Below are 20860 nucleotides of genomic sequence, written 5' to 3'. Positions count from 1 at the left end.
ATGGGTGTGCAGGGTGTGTGTGAAAAAATCTGCACCCCCATTCCTTCCTTTCTCACATACAGCCTGCACACCTATGTACCCCTCCCACTCACATTCTGCACCCCCCATTCTGCCCTATGTGAGCAAGAGGAGGGAATGGGTGGTGTAGGCTGTGTGTGAGCAAGAGGGGTACATGCGCATGCAGGCTGTGTGTGAGCAAAGAGGGTGCCCTTAGGGTGCAGGCTGTGTGTGAGAAAGAGTGTTGTGGAATGGGGGGTTCCCCCCTCCCAATCACCCTCTTGCTCGCACACAGCTTGCACCCCCATTTCCCCTCTTGCTTATACACACCCTGCACCCCACGTCACCCTCTTATTCACAAACAGCCTGCACGCCCATGTACCCCTCTTGGAGGGGGCCTCATGTCAAAAGTTTGCCACGGGGCCCCGCCATAGTTACGCCACTGTCCCATACAATATAAGTGGCCATGTCCCTGCACTTATAAATAGTCCCCCCTTCTAAATAATATGTCCTGTTCACAGCTAACTGCCCCCTTATCAATAATAATTGTAAGGCGGGTATTATTATAACCAGGGACTATTATTTAAAAGGGGGGGGGGCCGAGATTCCTTGCTTATAAATAGAGATGATCAAGTAGTATTCGATCGAATAGTAGTATTCAATAAAAAAACCTCCATTTGCATAGTTATTGGTGTACTCAGTCGAATACCACGCAGAAAGGCAGGAAATATTCGTTTCCCTCCAACCTCCCCTGGCGCCTTTTTTTTTTTTTTAACACCAATGTCTATGGAGGGGAGGTATTCGATCGAATATACTCGCTCATCTCTACTTATAAGTAATGTTGCATCCTTTTTAATAATAATTAGAGATGAGCAAACAGTGAAATATTCGATATTCATTTCAAATAGCCCCTCAATATTCGACTATTCGACGAATATTGAATGCCATTATAGTCTATGGGGAAAAAAAAGCTTCATTTCAGAGGAAACCACTATTCGACTCAGGAGGGTCACTAAGTCCACTATGACACCTCAGGAAATGATGACAACACCTCTGGAATGCAACTGGGACAGCAGGGGAAGCATGCCTGGGGGCATCTAACACGCCCAAGTCACTGTATTACACCACTAATAATGCAGGAGCTGATTTTTTCTCATAGAAATGCATTGACCAGCATTGATTGGCCAAATGCCATACAGTGTACAGCATTCGGCCAATCAACACTGGTTCTGCCGGAGGAGGCGGAGTCTAAGATCGGTCCACAGCAGTCTCCATTGTGGTCCGATCTCAGGTGTAGCAGAGTTCAGCGCACAGCTCTGCTAGATCTCAGATATAGCAGAGTTGAGCGCACAGCTCTACTACGTCTCAAACGCTGAACTCTGCTATACCTGAGATGTAGCAGAGCTGTGTGCTGAACTCTGCTACATCTGAGATGTAGTAGAGCTGTGCGCTGAACTCTGCTATACCTGAGATGTAGCAGAGCTGTGCGCTGAACTCTGCTACATCTCAGGTATAGCAGAGTTCAGCACACAGCTCTACTACATCTCAGATGTAGCAGAGTTCAGCATACAGCTCTGCTACATCTCAGGTATAGCAGAGTTCAGCGTCTGAGATGTAGTAGAGCTGTGCGCTCAACTCTGCTATACTTAACATGTAGCAGAGCTGTGCGCTGAACTCTGCTACACCTGAGATATAGTAGAACTGTGCGCTCAACTATGCTACATCTGCGATGTAGCAGAGCTGTGTGCTGAACTCTGCTCCATCTGAGATCGGACCACAATGGAGACTGCTGTGGTCTGATCTTAGACTCCGCCTCCTCACAGACGAGCCTCTGGCAGAACCAGCTTTGATTGGCCAATGCTGTACACTGTATGGCATTCGGCCAATCAACGCTGGTCAATGCATTCCTTAGAAAAAGTCAGCTCCCGCATACCGCAAGCTGCCAGGGATCCCGACTAGCATATAATGGGCTGCCACGAAATGTGCTTGCAGGTGAAGTTTGAAAGTGATGAGACCTTACCAGCCCGAGCTAAATGCGAGAGTAAGTTCAATGCAAACACATCGTGGCAGCGCACCATATGCTAGTCGGGATCGCTGGCAGCTTGCAGTATGCGGGAGCTGACTTTTACCCATAGGAATGCATTGACCGTACTCTTGCATGTATCTTGGGCTGGCAAGGAAGGTATATAGAGCACCAAAGAGCTGTTTGAGTAAGATTTGTACCTAAATAAAGCTAATTCCTAGCTAACCCCGTCTAATTTACAGTCTCATATGAATCGAATCTGAAATCCACTATTCGTATACAGTGGAGGTCACCTGATTTAGCCAGCCAATTACTTTTTCTGATTTTTTTTTGATGCCTACGTTTTCCTACTTCCTATCCTACCTCCCCTGTGCAGTTATTGGTGCAAAAAAAGCGCCAGGGAAGGTGGGAGGGGATACAAATTTTTAGTGTGATTGGAATCGAATACCTCGAACAGCCTGATATTCCATCGAATACCAATTCCATCGAATGCCATTCACTCATCTCTAATAATAATCTCTGCGTATAAATAATAATGCCCCTTTATAAATAAGGGTCTCTGCTTATAAGTAGTGCCCCTTATTAGTAATTGTCTCTCCTTATAAATAATAGCCCCCTCCCTTGTTATTAATAGCTTTCCGTTCTAAATAGTTCCTTCTTATAAATAATATTCCCACTTATCAGTAATAGTCCCCCCTTTATAAATAATAGTACCTTATAGTTCTCCAAGAGGACCCTCCGAATGGAAACCTGAACACAGGTGTGAACCTAGCGTCAGTAGGGGGTAAACTGGTTGAGCACTCCAGACAGGTCTGGTATAGTTAGATTTCCCACAATATTGCAGTGCTTTGATATCTTTTCCTAGATCTGTGCACTGTGCAATTCCTCTGTTATTCCTCTTGGACAGCTGGGTGTCCACGTTTGAGGTGTTTCCATGCACATTTTTTCAATGTCCAACCAGTGTTGCTAGTGTCAGACTTTGTCAAACTATTCATACATTTCAACCAACCAACCCAACATAGATTTATTAGAAACATGCTCCAGAATTGTTATTTCATGGGGAATACAAGTATTTACTAAGACAGATATATTGGAACCTCCTAAGATGCAATAGAACACGCGTATGGAGAATTTGAATAGGTTGTAGGTCTTAGAAAATGAACCAGAGCAGAGCAGATTTATTCAGTTTATGTGAAGGTGCAGCAGGTCGGATGTGCCGATGCCCGGATGGGATGTTCTCTCTCTGTGCCCTGCCCTGAACCCAGTGTCATGACTCCTAATGTTACAGTGATAGCCTGTTATCACCAGCGCCATTTCCTCAATCATTCACAACATTTCCTTCCTCCTATCATAAGCCATGTTCTTTTAGGGTCACATTTCAGTGATTTCCTTCGGATTATCAGCTATATTTAAACCTTTTCTGGTCTCTGAGTTTTCATAACAGCCTGGTCAGCAATACACTATGGAAAGCCTGGAGCTTTGGGCTGTTTAGATATACTTGGATGTGTAGTTCGACAAGTAGCAATTTTATTGATAAGCCCTGTAGCTACACCAGAACTACTGTCAAAGACATTCAGATCCATCTGAAGTACTGCAGTGACATTGACCCACATGTAAAGTTAAAGGGGATGTCTCACCAGAGAGGGATCTCTGTACATTAAAGGAGTTATCGGTGGTCGATTATTGATGGCCTTCCTTCGGCAGCACTGTCCCAAAGAGCTCAGTGTTAGAATCCGGTTAACAGTAAAGGTATCTATATTGTGTTTATCAAATCTGAACTACTAAGGCAATTCCACCCCCTAAATGGTACCCAAAAGTGTCAGGTAAAGAGTCAGAAGTGATCGCCGCCCCTAGGAGTATTTAGGTGTCAGGTTTGTAGGGCCATGTGAATCCTCTTTACTCTGCCAAATGGCTAAGAGAATGGAGAGGCATATGACAGCCCCCTGATTGACTCTGAGAATGGGCTTCTAATAATGCAATATGACAATTGACGCCTTCTTCGACTGACATCAGATATATATAGTTAACATCCTACTACAACAGCCGGGATCAGAGATAACTTACTGTAGATACCACCACTGACCTCTATAAGTTCATAAGTGTCAATGATTTGCTATGTATGTGAACCTTTCAGGCCCTGCACCTTAGCATTCAGGAATTCAAGGAAAATTGTGTGACAATCCTTGCAGGAGCTGTAAAGGTGGTCATAGCTCTTACAGGCTGGAGGCCTCTTTAAATAATGGTTGATATATAAAAACCTTCTATTGTCATCGAATACAAGAGTCTGTCCGCTTTAGCTTCCTCTCTGGTTACATTAACCCTGTGCTTTCTGCTTCCGCCATATAATAAAAACCATTCTTCCTAAACATACCTTAAAAAAATTGCAACCTGATCTGTGTGTCTGAGTTGTGCTCTCACTGTGGGAATGGTCAGCTATTTGAGCTGGGATTAAGTATTTCCAGATTGCACTCAGTCTTTCCATTGAACGTGTACACTGCAGCACAATTCAAAAAATGCAGCACGTGAGAACGGCCTGAAAGCCAATAGTATCAGGATCCATATGGGGTAGTGGAGGGGGTGAATTACTCCTGTAGTATTCTTTAAAGGGCCAATACACCTATCGGCCCAGATTTACTAATAGTTAGACAGTGTAAGCTTAGACAGGCATTCTGATACTATACCAGATTTTTCACAGTGGCTTATAATGGGTGATATACCACCCTTTAGTTGGCTGATAATGAACCAGAATTTTACTTTGACACGTTGTAGCGCATTTAAGCCAAGTCCCCCCTTTTTTTGAGAGTCCACACCAACATGTCAAAAAATACCCATACTAGAGGTGCCAAGATGGGCTGAAGAGGAGCCAAATATGTGCCACAGTGCACCAAAGATGCACCATGTTTACACCAGCATGCATACCTCCCAACCTTCCCAGATTCAGCGGGACAGTTCCATATTCTGGGTCCTGTCCTGCTGTCCCGGTCAGTCGTAGGTATGTCCCAGTTAAATTCAATGATGAAGCAGGATCCGTCCACACACCGACAGCTCCTGCTTCACAACCCTGTGTGAAACACATCCCTGTGTGCTCCAGCCCCGGGAGATGTAGGAACGATGTGATGAAGACAGTCTGGGACAAGAGATTTCACAGAGAGGCAGGGGAGTGAGGAGAGGTGTTTTATTATTTTAAACTGTGGGAGCAGATGAAGGGGGACATTAAACTAGGGACAGATTGAGGGGGGCATTAAACAGGGGGAAGATGAAAAGGAACATTCAACTGGGGCAGTTGGAGGGGGGATATTAAATAGAAGGGATCGCTGGACAGGGAAATTAAACTAGGGGCAAGTTGGAAGGGGACACTAACCTGGGTGCAACTGGAGGAGGACATTAAACCGTGGGAGTAACTGGAGGGGGACATGTCCCCCTCAGTTTATTGTCCCCCTCCAACTACCCTAATAGTTTAATTTCCTCCTCTATTTTCCCCCAGTTTAAACTGGAGCACCAGGAGAAGGACTTCATATTGTGGGGCAATTGGAGATTTTTGTATCGTCATCCTTTATGGCCTGATAGGTCATATTTCTTCGCAGGAGCTTTTATAACCGCCATTATACAGCTTCTAAGATTTCTCCTTGGTCAGTGACCACCTCTTAACATTATGTAAAGGGCTGGCATTTCACTTTGATAACGGACCCTCACGTCATGATTTACACATTTTTACAAATTCAGAAAAACAGGCAGGCAGGCTGATCCTGTAAGAGAAAGCAAATTGTAGTTTCCAGACTGTGAGCAGCCCTGGGTATATACTGCAGTACACTGGGATGGTTATGACATCCTGGTGGTTACATAACTAAAAGGAAAGACAGAAAAGCAAGTACCATCTTGCTGCCCTCATCAGCCACGCTCCAGCACTTACTTCTGGAATCTAACTACTGCCTATAGGGGACTTGTAATCACAAAAGGTAGAGCAATGTTATGAAATGAATGTGTGATCCCTGGTTCTACACCATAGACGATGTCCTATCATGACAACCCTGCTCATGCAAGCATCATATAGGGGTTCCTCTGCCTGGTATCCTCATCTATTATCCAGAGTTTTGGCACAGTCAGCATAGTTATATATTGTATACTTGGCTACTCTTCTAGCTTGACCAGGAGTCTCAAGAGAGATCTTCTGCACAGTATGTTTACTGTAAAATCTGCTAATAGACTCTCTATTGGGGTGCTTGCTGTATATGTTGAGTTCAAAGGAAACAGTATAACGATGTATGTAACAAGATTCCCTTGTGGCAGCAGCCAGAATATTATCATGTAATATATGCTGACGCTATGATAGTGTATCATGATCTTGTAAAAATAAAGCATTATGTACTGTATGTGCTTATGGAGGCATGGTCTCTACATAGGTGCTGTTTAGAGATGAGCGAGTACTATTTGAAATGGCAGTTTCGAATAGCACACTCCCATAGGAATGAATGGGAGCGGCCGGGGCGCAGGAGGTTAAGCGGCCAGACGCCGGCCCCGTCCATTCATTTCTATGGGAGCGTGCTGCTTGAATAGTACTCACTCATCTCTAGTGCTGTTTACAGAGAGGAACAAAAGGGGGAATTTACTAACCCATCTGTGCCATTGGTGGTGGTGGTGGCACAAAAATATCTAGCTTGACCAATTGTTTTTTTCATGTAGACTAAAGGCTAATCATGAACAACCATAGTATCATCATAGCACCTACATTCTGGCATAGATAGGAGTAGTTGTGGCACATCTTTGGTGCATGGACTTATTTTGTGCCAAAGATGCACCACTTTGATCTTCAGACACCTCAATTGCCACTTTTTACAAAACGTTGGACTGACAAATATGCTATAACTCACTTCAGAAAGCCACACCAGTCACTTTTTTATGTAGATTGTGAGCCCCATATAGAGATCACAACGTACATTTTATTTTTCCCTATCAGTATGTCTTTGTAGAATGGGAGGAAATCCACGCAAACACGGGGAGAACATACAAACTCCTGACGAGATCCAAACCCGGGACTCCAGCACTGCAAGGCTGCAGTGCTAACCACTGAGCCACCGTGTTGCCCCTACTACACCAGTCACTTTTGAGAAATGTTGGACATTGCGATACTCCTTTGCTCGACATTTACTGTAATTGGCGTAATTTCAGTTGTGGTGAAAATTTCTTCCCATGGTTCATCAGAATCATTAAGAGGTCCAAGTTTCTTAATTTTGGGGCCTTGCCCGTGTTCTCAATATTAAGACTAGCCCAATGTGTGTCTCCAGCTTGAGTGATGAACATAGATTAGTAGAATTCAACTGTAACAGGACCTTTCAAAATACAAGTGGTTGTAAAACCAGAAAACTCAAGTCTGTCCTTAGCAGACATCCCACAGTGGACCAGCCCATATCCAAATAGACAGCTGGTTTGTGCTGCTAATTTCATGGGTGCTGGTTTCCAATGCATTGCAAAGATTTAAATCCCCAAGTGTATATGCAGCAATTTAGTAAGATCCACAGAAAAGATGAGAAACTTTGTCAGGAAGCTTCAGTTACACAACTTGCTTGTGCACCAAGGGTCTAAGTTACATTTTTTACTCTTTAGGCCGGGGCCTCACGGGCCGGAAAACGCAGTGGGAAAAATCACAGCATTTTACAGTACTTGCAAAGTGGATGGGATTCATGTGAATCCCATGCCTACTTTGCAGAAAAAGAAAAAAAAAAAATAAATAAATAAAAAAAAATAAAAAAAAAAAAATCGCAGTGCGGACACGCTGCGATTTCCAAAACCATTGCAGTTTTGAAAATTGCAGCATGTCAATTATATCTACGGAAACGCCGGCAGCTTTCCCATAGATATAATTCTAACAAAGTCCACGACGGAAAACTCTGTGAACTTTCTGTTCAAAGCACTGCGGGAAGAACTGCAATGCGTTCAACTTGGATAACCACAGAACCTTATGGGGATCCAAGCTGAGCTCAGCAGAACCACAGGAGGTCTGGGATTGTAGCCATAATTCAGATACTGAACTGCATCTGAATGTTATCTACAATAACAACTGTATATATGGCCAGGTTCTGTAGTTTGATAAACTGTTAGCTTATAGGCAGCTTAGAATGGGGAGGGGGGGCTTTTACCCTTTGCTGCAAGTCTCAAATAATATCTATGTTTTGCAGCTTCAGCTGCTCAAGCTCCATGACCAGTGGTGGCAAGAAAGTGGTCTCTGGATCACCGCTTTAATGCTCAGGATCCCTATAGCTGGACTGTTGGAAGCATAAAACATCCCTGTGAGGGTGAGGCTAGCTGTCGGAATAGCACGTGTATTATGTTACTGATATTTCTATAGCAGGAATAGGTTTTCTTCACCCTGATAAGAGCTCAACTCTACCCAATGCACTTGCGGAAATGAAGGCATTTTCCCCAGGGCCAGCGTCTTTAGATTAAAGTACTGAAACTAAGCCACAAGATGGATGAGTAACAAGAGTGACATGACTTCTACCATCCATAAACCTAAGAAACTGGAATGTCACCAAACCTCTACTGATTCAGTAGCAGTGTCACAAAAGCTTCATTGTCTTAATGACCTGGGGACAGAGATCAAAACCTAGGGAACTTGTATTCGGAGATAGTAGGTGTTGCTAAGCATGGGACGGAGACCTACTATAGAACCCAGCAGAGGAAAGGATTCAAATGCCTCATGCACACAACCACAGTTTCTTGCAGATAAGAGTACAATCCCATTAATTTCTATGAGCCCTATCACACAACCATAATTTTTGCAGGCACATGCCCTTGCCGAATTCAAGGACCACATATTATGAAGTATGTGCTATTTTTACTGCATTTACCGGGGAGAAAGGGCCCATGTCAAAAGTTTGCCACAGGGCCCCGCCATTCCTAGTTACACCACTGGGTCCCATTGCTTAACAGCAAATAAAATTATGCATACGGTTGAGTTAAATGCTGTGAATTATGTAAGGCTCATATAAGACAGTATTGTGTGCAGAGTTCTGTTTGCATCCTACATATAGTTCATTTTCAAAGGATAGAAAGAAGGACAGAATGTATGGTGCACACTGCGCATTGCAGCAAATTTACCAACAGTCATGTCCACTGACTCCTCCTATAATGCCCCTACAGTCACCCTACTATGATATGCCCCCGGATTATAATGTCCAATTGCCCCACAGTATAAATCCCTCTCCTGGTGCATCTACAGGTTAATTTCCCCCTCCAGCTTCCCTCCTAATGTCATGTCCCTCTTGTGAGACCAAAAAAACAAACAAACCCCACACCCCCTAATACTCACCTTACCATGTTCCCCTGCTATTCTGTCTGTTGTGTTTGGTCCCAGAGGCTTCAGGCGCAATATAAGTGACGTCACCACATCTCGCCTAATATTTACAGAGCAGAGACAGGGGTGTGAAGCAGGGAGTGGACAGCCACTTGCTTCACCATTGTATTCAACTCATCTGCATTCAGGTTGAAACTAGGACATACCTCCCGCCGACGAGAATGATTGAGAAGCATACTGAAGGGTTTGTCCCACTAAGAATATTGTTTGTAATTATGGGCTGGGTTTAAAGGTTTTTTTTTGGGACTATGACATGATCATCCTTAGGACAGGCCATTAATATTACAAAGTAAATTCTGCCACTCTGAACCCCACAAGTTAGTTGTTTGAAGAGCCTCATGCACTTGGGTGAGCTCTACTTCCTCTTCACAGGCCAGTGACATCATAGCCACATGGCCAAATGAATGGGAATGAGCTACAATACCAAGCACAGCCACTATATAAATTACAGTGCTGTGCTTAGTAAGCGGGGGGAAAAAAACAACTTTAACTATAAACACTTGCAAAAATCCTAAAATATTCCAGGAATTATGTTACAATAGCATCACTTTATCTATTGAGCAGCTTGTCTGAGGTGGACACACGTGCTCAGTCTTGCTTCTCTCTGCTCCACTCTAATACAGTATGGGACAGATGACTTGATACTTGTCCCATTTTGATTTCTGTTTGGTGCAGCGCTGTCATAGAGACCTTACATGTATTGAATTATAATTGACATCAATACCTACAGCCTGCCAGTTTGTAGTGGAATTTGTGTGTGTATAGGTGTGGACATGTGTCTGGAGATTAGAATCCATACCAGGTCTCTACGATATATTTTGTAATTTCTTTTTGTTTTTCTAAGCAGGACTTTCAAGGATAAGACTAGGCAGGTGACCTGCCATGTAATGTAAAGGAGAACCTTAAAGGACCACTAAACACCAAAAGAAGTGAAAAATCTGTTTTAAGTCATATTTAGGTATATAGTGGAAATATGGGACATAACATAGGACGTTTTCTGCACCGGAAGTGATAGATAGATCTTTTTCTGTACTAATCTGTGCAGTAAACCTCTATGGTTAAATTAGGTGACAGCTATCGCACCAAGTATCTCATATGCACTAACTATGTTTGCTAACAACTACCTCACCTAAATCCTCCTATACACTTACACGCCTGGTTTAGCCAAGCAGTACACATGTACAGGATAGGAGAAGTCAGGTACGTATCTCATTGGCTTATTTGCCCATGGTCAAAAGACTGGTTCATTGAAATTCAGCTGCCTGATCCCTCTGTTCTCTAACTTCTGCCATGTGAGGAGAGTTGGGAGAACCGCATACACATAAGATGTCTCCACACCTAACAAAATCTGGTTCAGCAAACCAACTTCTAAGATGTATGGACTGCTTTTGTGCCCCTTTAAGAGGTCGCATATTGTTATATATATAATATATATATATATATATATATATATATATACACACATAAACTGCAAACAGAAATCCTCCACAACCCCAAATAAAGCAAATGAGAATAGAGTGACATTAGGCACCATTACATTTCTTTCTTTCCTTCATTCTTTTCCTTTTTCAACTATTAAGATAAAAATCCCTGAGCAAACACTAAATTGTTTGGAAGCAGCAAATAAAGACAAAAGACTCATTGGGAACAGTGCAGCCCCCACAGCCTGCTAATGAGAAGCCCATTGTTCTTAGTGTGGCCTGTCCAGCACTGGCATGACACAGTGGCTAATATTAACCCTGTGAGCACAGAGCTGTCCCTGCTCAATATCCACAACACTCGCCACTTGAGAGCATTGACCTATAATATGTACACTAAACAAGGACAAGGTCCAAGGGCTAAAAAAAAGTTAATGGATGCCCATTAACCGCATATCTCAGAAAGGATCAATACATAGTTCAGCTGTGTCCACTGTGACATGAGGCTGGGGTTATTGCTTTAGGCCTCCTGTACATGACTGTGTGTAGGGTAGAGGTCAGTAAAAACAGCACAGATGACACAGATTGGTATCCGTGTATCATCCGCGCTTTTCACTGACCCCTACATTAAATGGAAAAGGCCACAAATATGGACAGGCATAGGAACTGTTCCATATTTTGCAGCTCTTCACTACAGACTTTCCAGACAAACCACCACAAAAACTACGGCTGTGTGTATGGTCCCATAGAAATTCATGTGTCTGTACTTTCATCCACAATTGTGCATCAGCAATTGGGGGATCAAGTACGGTCGTGTGAAGGAGGCCCGAGTCAAAATTAAAGGGATGGATCCGATTTGTTCCTCTGTATTTTTGGTTGTGGAAACAGACATATACAGAAGTATATAGGATCCACTGTTGGATCTGTCAAGCTGTAACATTAGCCAGTCATAGACTTCCAGATGTCCCCCAGATATAAGTTCTTCTTTTCTTCCACAAAGATGAAGGAAGACATGTACATTTTTTCCTCAATATAAATAAGTTTTTTTTCATTGAGAATCATTCACATGGCAGGAACTATCTGATCTTTGCATTGCCTTACAACAGGGCTCTCAAACATATACAAAAAAAAGTTAAATTAGAAGTTGATGGACCGTAACCCTTTTAAATTAAATACAATAAAAATGTGTAATTGAATAACCCCAGCAGTGGTCCCACATAGTGTATTGTTGCCCCCAACAGTACTTACCCCTCAGGCACATTCTCTTCCCCTGCTCCAGGGGTACAGCAGTGTGTATCTACACAAACCTCCGAACTTTAGAACCAGATTGGGGTTCCTTTCTCTCAGATCCTACTAATCCTCAGGCCACAGATTAGTCTCAGGGGACTGTGTGTCCAAGACCCCTACCCCATGTGTATTTTCCTTAGATGATACTTTCACTACAGATATTGGAGGCTTTCTTCTGTCAGTATCCCAACACTGTGTACAGATCAGTTCCTTAGAATAGGTTTATAGCTTGCATATCTGTTTTTGCCCGCTATAAAGCTCCAAACGCCCTGCAGAGACAGAGTTCCATGACAGCCAGAAGCCACCACTAACAGCTTAATGAATATACATTGAAGCCAATAATAAAACTATAAACAGTATATACATGATGGCGACTTTAGGCAACCAGAAGATTAAGTCTGACTCTTAGTTAGGCTAAGACCCAATGTTGCAGAAGCGCAGCATTTTTTCTTGCAGATTTTGCAGCATTTTTTTGAGCCAAAGTCAGGAGTGAATTACATAGAAGGCAATCTTCATTTTTGCATCGTGGGCACACAGCCCAAAACTCACAGTAATTGACATGCTGCATGTTTTAGTTAAATCATATGGATGAGATAGTCATTTGTCAACTGCAGTGCAGCCATTATAGATCAGTGTCTAACAGCAATCATGCCACGTGTGACCCTATTTGTATAGTAAAAAGTTGTACAACTTTTAATACACATTGCAAATGATCAAAATTTGAAACAAGTTCTCTGCTTGCTGTCGGTGAATGGAAAAACTCCAGAGACTAACATCCTAGCCATGTCCAGCTAGGACTTTGTTACAAGAGATACCAAAAACCTGTAATGCGCCTGTCTCACCTAGACTAATTGAGCCTCAGAGATTTCCATTCAGTCAGCAAGCAAATATCTGGAAAATTATGGAGAAATGAAACATTACAGTCTGTTATAACTTGCAGAAAGGATTAAGGTTTGTTTCCATTAAATAAAAAACAAAAAAAACAACAAACTTAAATTATACAGTTATTTGCATAAATGTAATGGCCATTCAGACATATGCAAACACTACCTTTAGAAACCAGACTGCATAAACTAAGAATCTGAACATTTTCCTGAGGAATAAAAACAAAAACACAACATTGCCTAGACATTATGAACACTCTGAAAACTAACTTTTCCAGCTGTAGTAGAGCAGAGTTTGTTATATGGAGCAAATCATGCAGATTTTACAGGATACAGATTAAACTAGATCCACTGCAGTGTATATTCATTTATACGCTCAATGACAAATCCAGCTCTGCTACACCAAGCACAGTCAAAAAGGTACAAGTATTGAAATGCTGGCTTGCATTGTGCTTCTACTTTGTTTACTCCATTCTCAGATTCTATTACTATGACTATGCTATGTAATAATCCCCTTTATACCATAGGGCCAGGTAGGGTTTATTGTGCTTTGCCGAGACGCTGCAAATTTAAGCATAAGCACCTATAAGAAAAGTATGAACACCAACGCCTGCTCGGAACTGAGAAGAAGGGATTCAAGTAAATCAGCAGAGCAGGGAGTAATGTCCAGCTCCGTTTATCAGACAGAAATGAGAAAAGTGTGTTGTGCTCCTGTATGGTATAAATTGCACGCTGAGTCTGAGACAGGCACCATGCGATTATACTGTGGGTAAGAACTACAAGTCTCAGTATGCTGGCACATGTAAATCAGGCTAAACAGGTAGCATACAAGCACTGCACTTAGTCTCAATTTACCTGTACATGTAGAATAAAAGTCAACATGAAACTCAACATTTATATCAGGGTTCTCCCGTCCATGTCAAAACTACAACTCCCTTTATGTCCTAGTCAACAACTATTAGGGCACACTGGGAGTTGTGGTTTGCAAACGCTGGACAGGTGGGAAACCAATAGTTTAGAACTAACACTAAGAAATAAAAAATGTTAATACTCCCACATAGAGGGGTCGTCCCAAGTGTATAACAGAGCCATTGACTGTCCAGTTTAATGAGGTTGTAATATCCTGTATAATCCTGTTATGTGGACAGTTTTTGGACTTCTTTGGCTTGGCGTAATCCATACAGCCATTTTATAACCCTGGCGTTTCGTTCAATAATTGAAATCCCATAAGGAATACGTGTTGTTGCTGTTGTCTCTTCAGGGGTGGCTGCACTGACCTGGGATTGGGCATACTCCGAGCTTTCCGCACTGACGCTGTGGAACTTAACGGACACGATATCTGAACTTGCCCGGACAAAGTGTTCTGCACCAATGTTGGACACCTCCCCAGGATCCAGGCCACAATAATTGAAGAAACGTTCAAGGTCGGCACTGGCTCGGGAGTATCGATCACTTAGGTCAGATTTGGAACGATGTAGAAGGGTTTGCTTTTTACCTTTTTCACTTGGGGTACCAGTGGGTGAGCAGAGGGGACTGTCAATGGGAATGCACAATTTGGCCGGAGACTCAATCACTGGTGTGATGATGATATCTGGACAAGGGGAAGGATGAAGGGCATCACCAGGACGAACATCCACTCTGCGTACAGCTGTTGTGCTGGGTGCCCGGTGGCTGACAGGAGTGCTTGGGGTGGATGAATTCTGTGGCTTCTCCACTTCTTGCCAAGGCACAATATCTGCCCGAGGGGAGGTCAGAGGACTGTCACAAATGTTTATCAAGTTGTTAAGAATCTCCAGATTTAAAGAGTTTTTGGCACCTCGATTTTCTCCTCTTGAAGTTGGGGAGCCCCTGCGGTTGGGAGTCAGCAGTACTCTACGAACACCCGGAGAGAAGAGTGGCTGCCTGGACAACATGGGCCTCACCGGCTCTTGCTTGGTACTGACCACTTGTTTGCTTTTAACATATTTGGCTTTATCGGCCTCCAGTCTCTCTACTGCACTGGGTTTCCGAGCTCCATTCTCCACCTGCCGTCGAAAATATTCAGGACCTTTGTTAAGGATACGAAAAGGCATCACAGAAGTGAGAGGTGCACCCATCCCTGTTGGCTGCAGTGTACCCACAGACATAGTGGGGATTTTTCAGCTGTGCTCGATCTTGATCCCTTTCTGTGGAAATAGCCAATCCTTACATTCCAACCTGCAGTGGCCGGGAGGGAAGAGACTTGACAAACCGCTCCTGTTGGAAAAAGTGCAATGCAGAAGAAACAATATTAACTCATCCTTCCTTGTGCAGTTTACAAGTGTTTGCCGGTCTGACAGCATCACACACAAAGCCACAGGCTGCAGCCGAGGGCGGGCCCCTTCTTTACATTCACAGTACAGCCCTCCACCCTCTCCTGCTCCTCTCTCCCAATCCCTGCCATGGTCACCTCTTCAAACTGTGCAGCTCCCACCCACCCTGTGTAGCAGTTGCTGGCAGCAATACTACAGATCACAATCCCACACCTCCCTCCTCTGATAGAGCCCCCCTTGTAGACATCTGTTACAGAGCTGCAAATGAAAGGCTGGAAAATTCCACTCTGGGCAATCCGGAATATCTATTGATTTGGCTGCATTATGAACAGGAATTATCTGTGCATCACATCACATGATTCAATGATCTGTATCGGCCTAGTGGCCGATGAATATTTTACATGGCTTGTGAAACTTTTCTAAAGTCTAAAGGCAGCCCCTGGGTTGTGCCAGAAGCAGAGCCGTCTAATGATATATCAGATACACCGTCCCCTCATAATAGTCATTACAGTGGGTGACAAAGCCCATCGTCACAGGACACAGTATGGCAAAGTGCTGCTAATAGTAAGGGGGGCAGCATCACCAGGGCAACCGGTGACCCATATTACAAAAAAAGGCTTTCTTTGGGAAGGGGGGCTGGTGCCACAGACGCTTCTGCCACCTCCTCTGGGGAGATAAGTGCTGTTGGAGGGAGGGTGGGCTCAGTCACCCAAGCATAATCACAATGACCTGTCCATCAGGTTGACACAGAGAAGAGAGGGGTGGGAGGATGGGGGAAGGGAAAGCATCCTATAAAGAGAAAGGAGACAATTACATTTAAACAAGCATTATCCCCTCCCCAGCTATAGAAGAAAGTGACCTGAAGATCCAAGAACCAGGGAAATGGGCTACAATGCCAGTGTCTATACAAACATTCAGCCGCCTGACTACACAAGTGCCACATTTACCTAACAAGACATGTTGTTACCCCCTTACTACAGCTACCACCGGCGCCATTACCACAGCTACCACCGTAACAGTGCCATTACTTACCGTAACTACCTGCTGCCACAAAACCACCATCCTTGCTGCAGCTACTTACCTCCATGGCAGCGTCATTCCTTACAGCAACTACCTACATAACAGTGTTATCCCTTCATTAAGCTACCACACTAATATTATTATACCTTATCACAGTTACCTATGTCCCTGCGCAGATGTGAGTGTGCCCACAGCCCATGTCTTACCTGCCAACGTACGAGTCCTCAGTTCCTCTTTCCCAGCCTGTGGCCTCCTCACCTGGTTCTCACCGAGCCTCCACCCCCTATGTCTGAGCCTTGCACACCTCTTCCTGTTTGACTAATAATCTCAGTCATCTCCAGCATTTAACCATTGCTAACCCATCTCACTCTCTGACACATTGTAAAGTGAATGACACATAATTGCCATTACTAAAAGCTTTCCTATTTTGTTGCCTAAATCATACCTATTTTGTAATGACAATTATCAGCAATTCAGTTCATGGACATTGAATGGAAACCTCAGATGTAGACAAAAAGCAGCACTTTCAAAACAAAAACAATAAAAACACACCATACTAGTTCATGGGTATGAAGCTGAGATGCAATACCAGGTATAACCAAATGTCATTTGTGGCGCTGTTTCTGGAAGAAAGCAACCATGTTTTCCAGTCCTACACAACCTCTTTAAACTTGCCAGAATGATGGATACAAATGTAACACTTTCCATTTGTAACTATCATCACTGACTTCAGTGTTAAAATAAAAATTAATAGTCAGCTTTCTCTTTCTTCAGACAATCATATCATATATTTGTGTCCATCGGTCTGACACCGTAAAGAGGTTGTCCAGGCTGTGAGGAACATTTAAACCATGCTGCAAAGAGCAGCTGCAAAGTAACCTAAGCCAGTAAGTACAGCAAAGGCCAGTGGTTAGCACTTCAGTCTTGCAGCGCTGGAGACCTGGGCTCCAATCCTGCCAAAGGACAACATCTGCAAGCAGTTTATATGTTCTCCCTCTGGGAATGTAGAATGTGAGCCCTTATATGGGGCTCAGCCTGACAATGTCTGTGAATATGACAGCGCCATACAAGTAAGCTAAACAAATAGTTTCCTGACCTGCTGGGATTTGTAGTTGCATAGGCACATCAGTAATAGAGATGAGCGAGTACTGTTCGGATAAGCCGATCCGAACAGCACGCTCCATAGAAATGAATGGATGCACCTGGTACTTCCGCTTTGACGTCGGCCGGCCGCTTAACCCCCCGCGTTCCGGGTACGTCCATTCATTTCTATGCGAGCGTGCTGTTTGGATCGGCTGATCCGAACAGTACTCGCTCATCTCTAATTAGTAACAGACACACTTGGTAGCAGTTGTATCAAGTATATTGATCTCTACAGTAAAGTTTAGGTAATTTCCAGTGACAGTGCATGCTAAATATCACAGGTAAAATCCACTGACCACAATGATATAGGATATAAACTGGGGAAATATTGGGGAAAGACTGGAATACAATAAAATACTCTTGAGCCAATCATTTGGGATAAACGCATTTATGGATTTATCATCGGATGGATAGAGATGAGATAGATATATTTACCAGGAGAGCTATTTATCCATCCCATGAGACAGCCATAATTGCAGTTTATCAGCTCTGAAGGAACCAGTGACAGCAGTGGTGCTCAAAACAGCTGACATTGGAACATCCAGCACTGCATCCCCTAGATTCACATGGTCGTGGTGTGGTGCAAAGCAGCCATTTTGTAATCGAGTGGCCCTTGTTTTTACAGATTTCACATACATTATAATGTATAGAGGGATCCATGGCAATGGGTAAAAACAGAGCATAACCTATATTTTAAAGGTCTGCTAAAAATTGCTATGTGAATAAGTCCTAAGGCCACATGTGCACAGTCATAATGTGGCTGTATGCAGCCTAGGCTTAATAATTTTGTTTTTGCATGATACAACCCTCAAGAAGATGCTATAATGATAACAACTGCATCAGTGTTCGCTAGCAAACATATTAGAATACTACTAATGACCTATACGCCTTTAAGAATCTCAGAATGCCAGGTAAGTAACTGTGGGCATACAAGCTGTAACATGCCAATTGTGCCTGGGCAGCCTGTCTGACATTAGGAGATGTTGCTGCATTTTAGGGAAGGGCTGACTGACTCAGGAGCTCCACCAAAGCACCACAGAGAGTGTGGACAAAACAAAAAAATCCCCACAACAAATAGGTCGCCATCAATGGCACATGTGACGGGTGATTCAGGCCAGATCCAGCCCTTTTAATCTCTTCAAGTAACTTGTTTTGGAAATACAGAATATAAATTTCCAGGTAATGAAAGTGTTTTACGAAGGGGACAAGCATCCGCCGGGTGTAGTATTCTATTCTGTCTCACCCTGACTCATAGCACAAGCCAAAGTTACTATCACTCAGAGCAGGACTGTCTAGACTTGTAGCTACATCCGATTACAGTGATATATGTAAGTTATACACGTCCTTGTATATAGTAATATGGAGGTGGTCAGATAGTGCACATTGCTCCATTCATTTCAATGGGGGTGCTGAGATAACCAATTGGTGTATTCTTGCCCACCACTCCATTCAGAAATTGGGACAAAAGTCCCCTGTGCCTCTGATCAGTGGGGGAATGAGCAAGTAAACCCCCACCGATCTGCACGATACGCCCCATAGGACAACTTACTTAGATGAGAAAACCCCTTTAAGCCATGTAATGCATCAATCCACAATATATGATCTTTCACATGCGTGTACAGTGTAGACTCGGAATAGGAATAGTATTCTGGGTGGAACATATAACTATAAGGAGAGAAATTCTATTTTAACTTTTTATTTCCTAACCAGTGTTTAATCATTTTATGGATATTAAAGCCAAGCTAAATAAAGAAACTTTTACCAACATCATCTCTATAATCCGCCTCTAGCAGCTAATTATAAGTATTATTTTAATTGCCACAAACTTTATACGGATATATAAAAATGCTAACATTAGCAAGTTATGGATTACAATGTCTGCCTTTGACGGCATCCATTACTTACATATTTTACAGGATCTGACTTGAGGAAGTATTATACCTGCACTGATATTGCAACATATAATGGGTGCTGCTGGGAACTTTTTTTTTTTTTTTAATTTGAGGATGCTTTTCCCCTCCTGGCCTGTAGGTGGCAGTACAATCATATATGTAATCAGTTTGCTTCTTAAACAGCTGGGTTTAAATACTGTATATGGCATCCTTTTTTCCAGGTTTCTCTGTACAATCAAGAGGACATCTTGATATTTCATTACCTATTGTCATTACATAGATATTCTGTATTCTGTGTTTTTTGTTATTCAATGTAACATGGATTTTCAGGGGCAGATACCCAGCTGCCCAGAGCCCAATAGGTCAGAGGGCCCCATAACCTTAATAGCAACTCTCTACTGTCTATTAGATTGCAGGTAAATGCCCAACTTAACAAACTTCATAGCCAATGGATACTAGTGGATTGTAAGTGCTCTCTGCTGAGAAACTGGAAAAAAGGGGCCGATAACTGTTCTTGCACAGAGGTCCTCAGCTGTCCGTTTCTACCCCTGTGAGTTAGAAATACACCAGTTCCACCAAACTTGACAGTTCTTTCCATTTCATTTTTTTTATTTTGTTATTCTATTTATATATATATGTTAGGGAGCGTTCACACTACCGTCGGTGTCCGACATGTAGTGTCCGCTCAAAATCTGTCACGGACACTAGGAGCGGACACTAGATGTGTCCGTGACACCTGTCATTCACTTTAATGGGCATCGGGTGCGTTCTTTTGCACTCCGTGCCCGTCCTTTCCTGTCCGCAAGAGAAGATGTCCGACTTCTCAAGCGGACAGAGGAACCCTGCATGCAGGACGGGCACGGAGTGCAAAAGAACGCACCCGATGCCCATTAAAGTGAATGACAGGTGTCACGGACACATCTAGTGTCCGCTCCTAGTGTCCGTGACAAATTTTGAGCGGACACTAGGAGCGGACACTACATGTCGGACACCGACGGTAGTGTGAACGCCCCCTTACCCTTATATTTGGTGTACAAAGGTGTCAAGAGGAAATGCTATATTGTGGTATCCTCTATGGATATATGTTTTGCTTTTAGGTATTTTTAGTCATGTTTTTGGTGTTTATGTACAATATAATTTCTATCTTTGTATTTATGATGTGCGCATTGTTGTTAGTAAAAAAAAAAAAAAAAAAAGAAGGATGTGTTTCCTTTGTTTATTTGCAGATGCTTGGTCCACAAAAAAACACTGTTGTCTGAATAAACACATTGAAATGAATGAGAATGTATAGTGTCCAACAAAAATGTGAATGTCACCCGTACATGATATGTGGATGTATGAGACAACCCCTTAACATACCTTATTTACAATGTAACAAACTGCAGTATTGAGTCAGGTAAGGTTTTCAACCTTTTCGGCTGGGTTTAGGCCTCCTTCATATGACCGTAGTGGCTTTTACTGTCTACAAAGTCTGTTTCACGAAAAACTTGTCCACATGACATCTGCAATCTTGGATCTACAAAAAGATTTGTATACTGCTCTGTTATTTGGCGC

General features: G+C 43.0%; 1 protein-coding gene across 1 annotated transcript; it reads right to left on the bottom strand.

Moving 5' to 3' along the window:
• Positions 1–13388: 13388 nt before the first annotated feature.
• FAM110A (family with sequence similarity 110 member A) lies at positions 13389–16553 on the bottom strand. The gene is made up of 2 exons (XM_075276895.1): positions 16478–16553; positions 13389–15195 (listed from the first exon to the last, which is right to left on the bottom strand). Exon 2 carries the CDS (start codon positions 15084–15086, stop codon positions 14097–14099), a length of 990 nt encoding a protein of 329 aa, XP_075132996.1. The 5' UTR covers positions 15087–15195; positions 16478–16553; the 3' UTR covers positions 13389–14096.
• Between the last annotated feature and the right edge of the window lie 4307 nt (positions 16554–20860).

The sequence above is a fragment of the Leptodactylus fuscus genome, chromosome 6 (genome assembly GCF_031893055.1).
Source record: "Leptodactylus fuscus isolate aLepFus1 chromosome 6, aLepFus1.hap2, whole genome shotgun sequence".
Classification (NCBI taxonomy): Eukaryota; Metazoa; Chordata; class Amphibia; order Anura; family Leptodactylidae; genus Leptodactylus; species Leptodactylus fuscus.
Note: the sequence above shows the minus strand (reverse complement) of the source record. Positions and strands in the feature narration are given on the sequence as shown.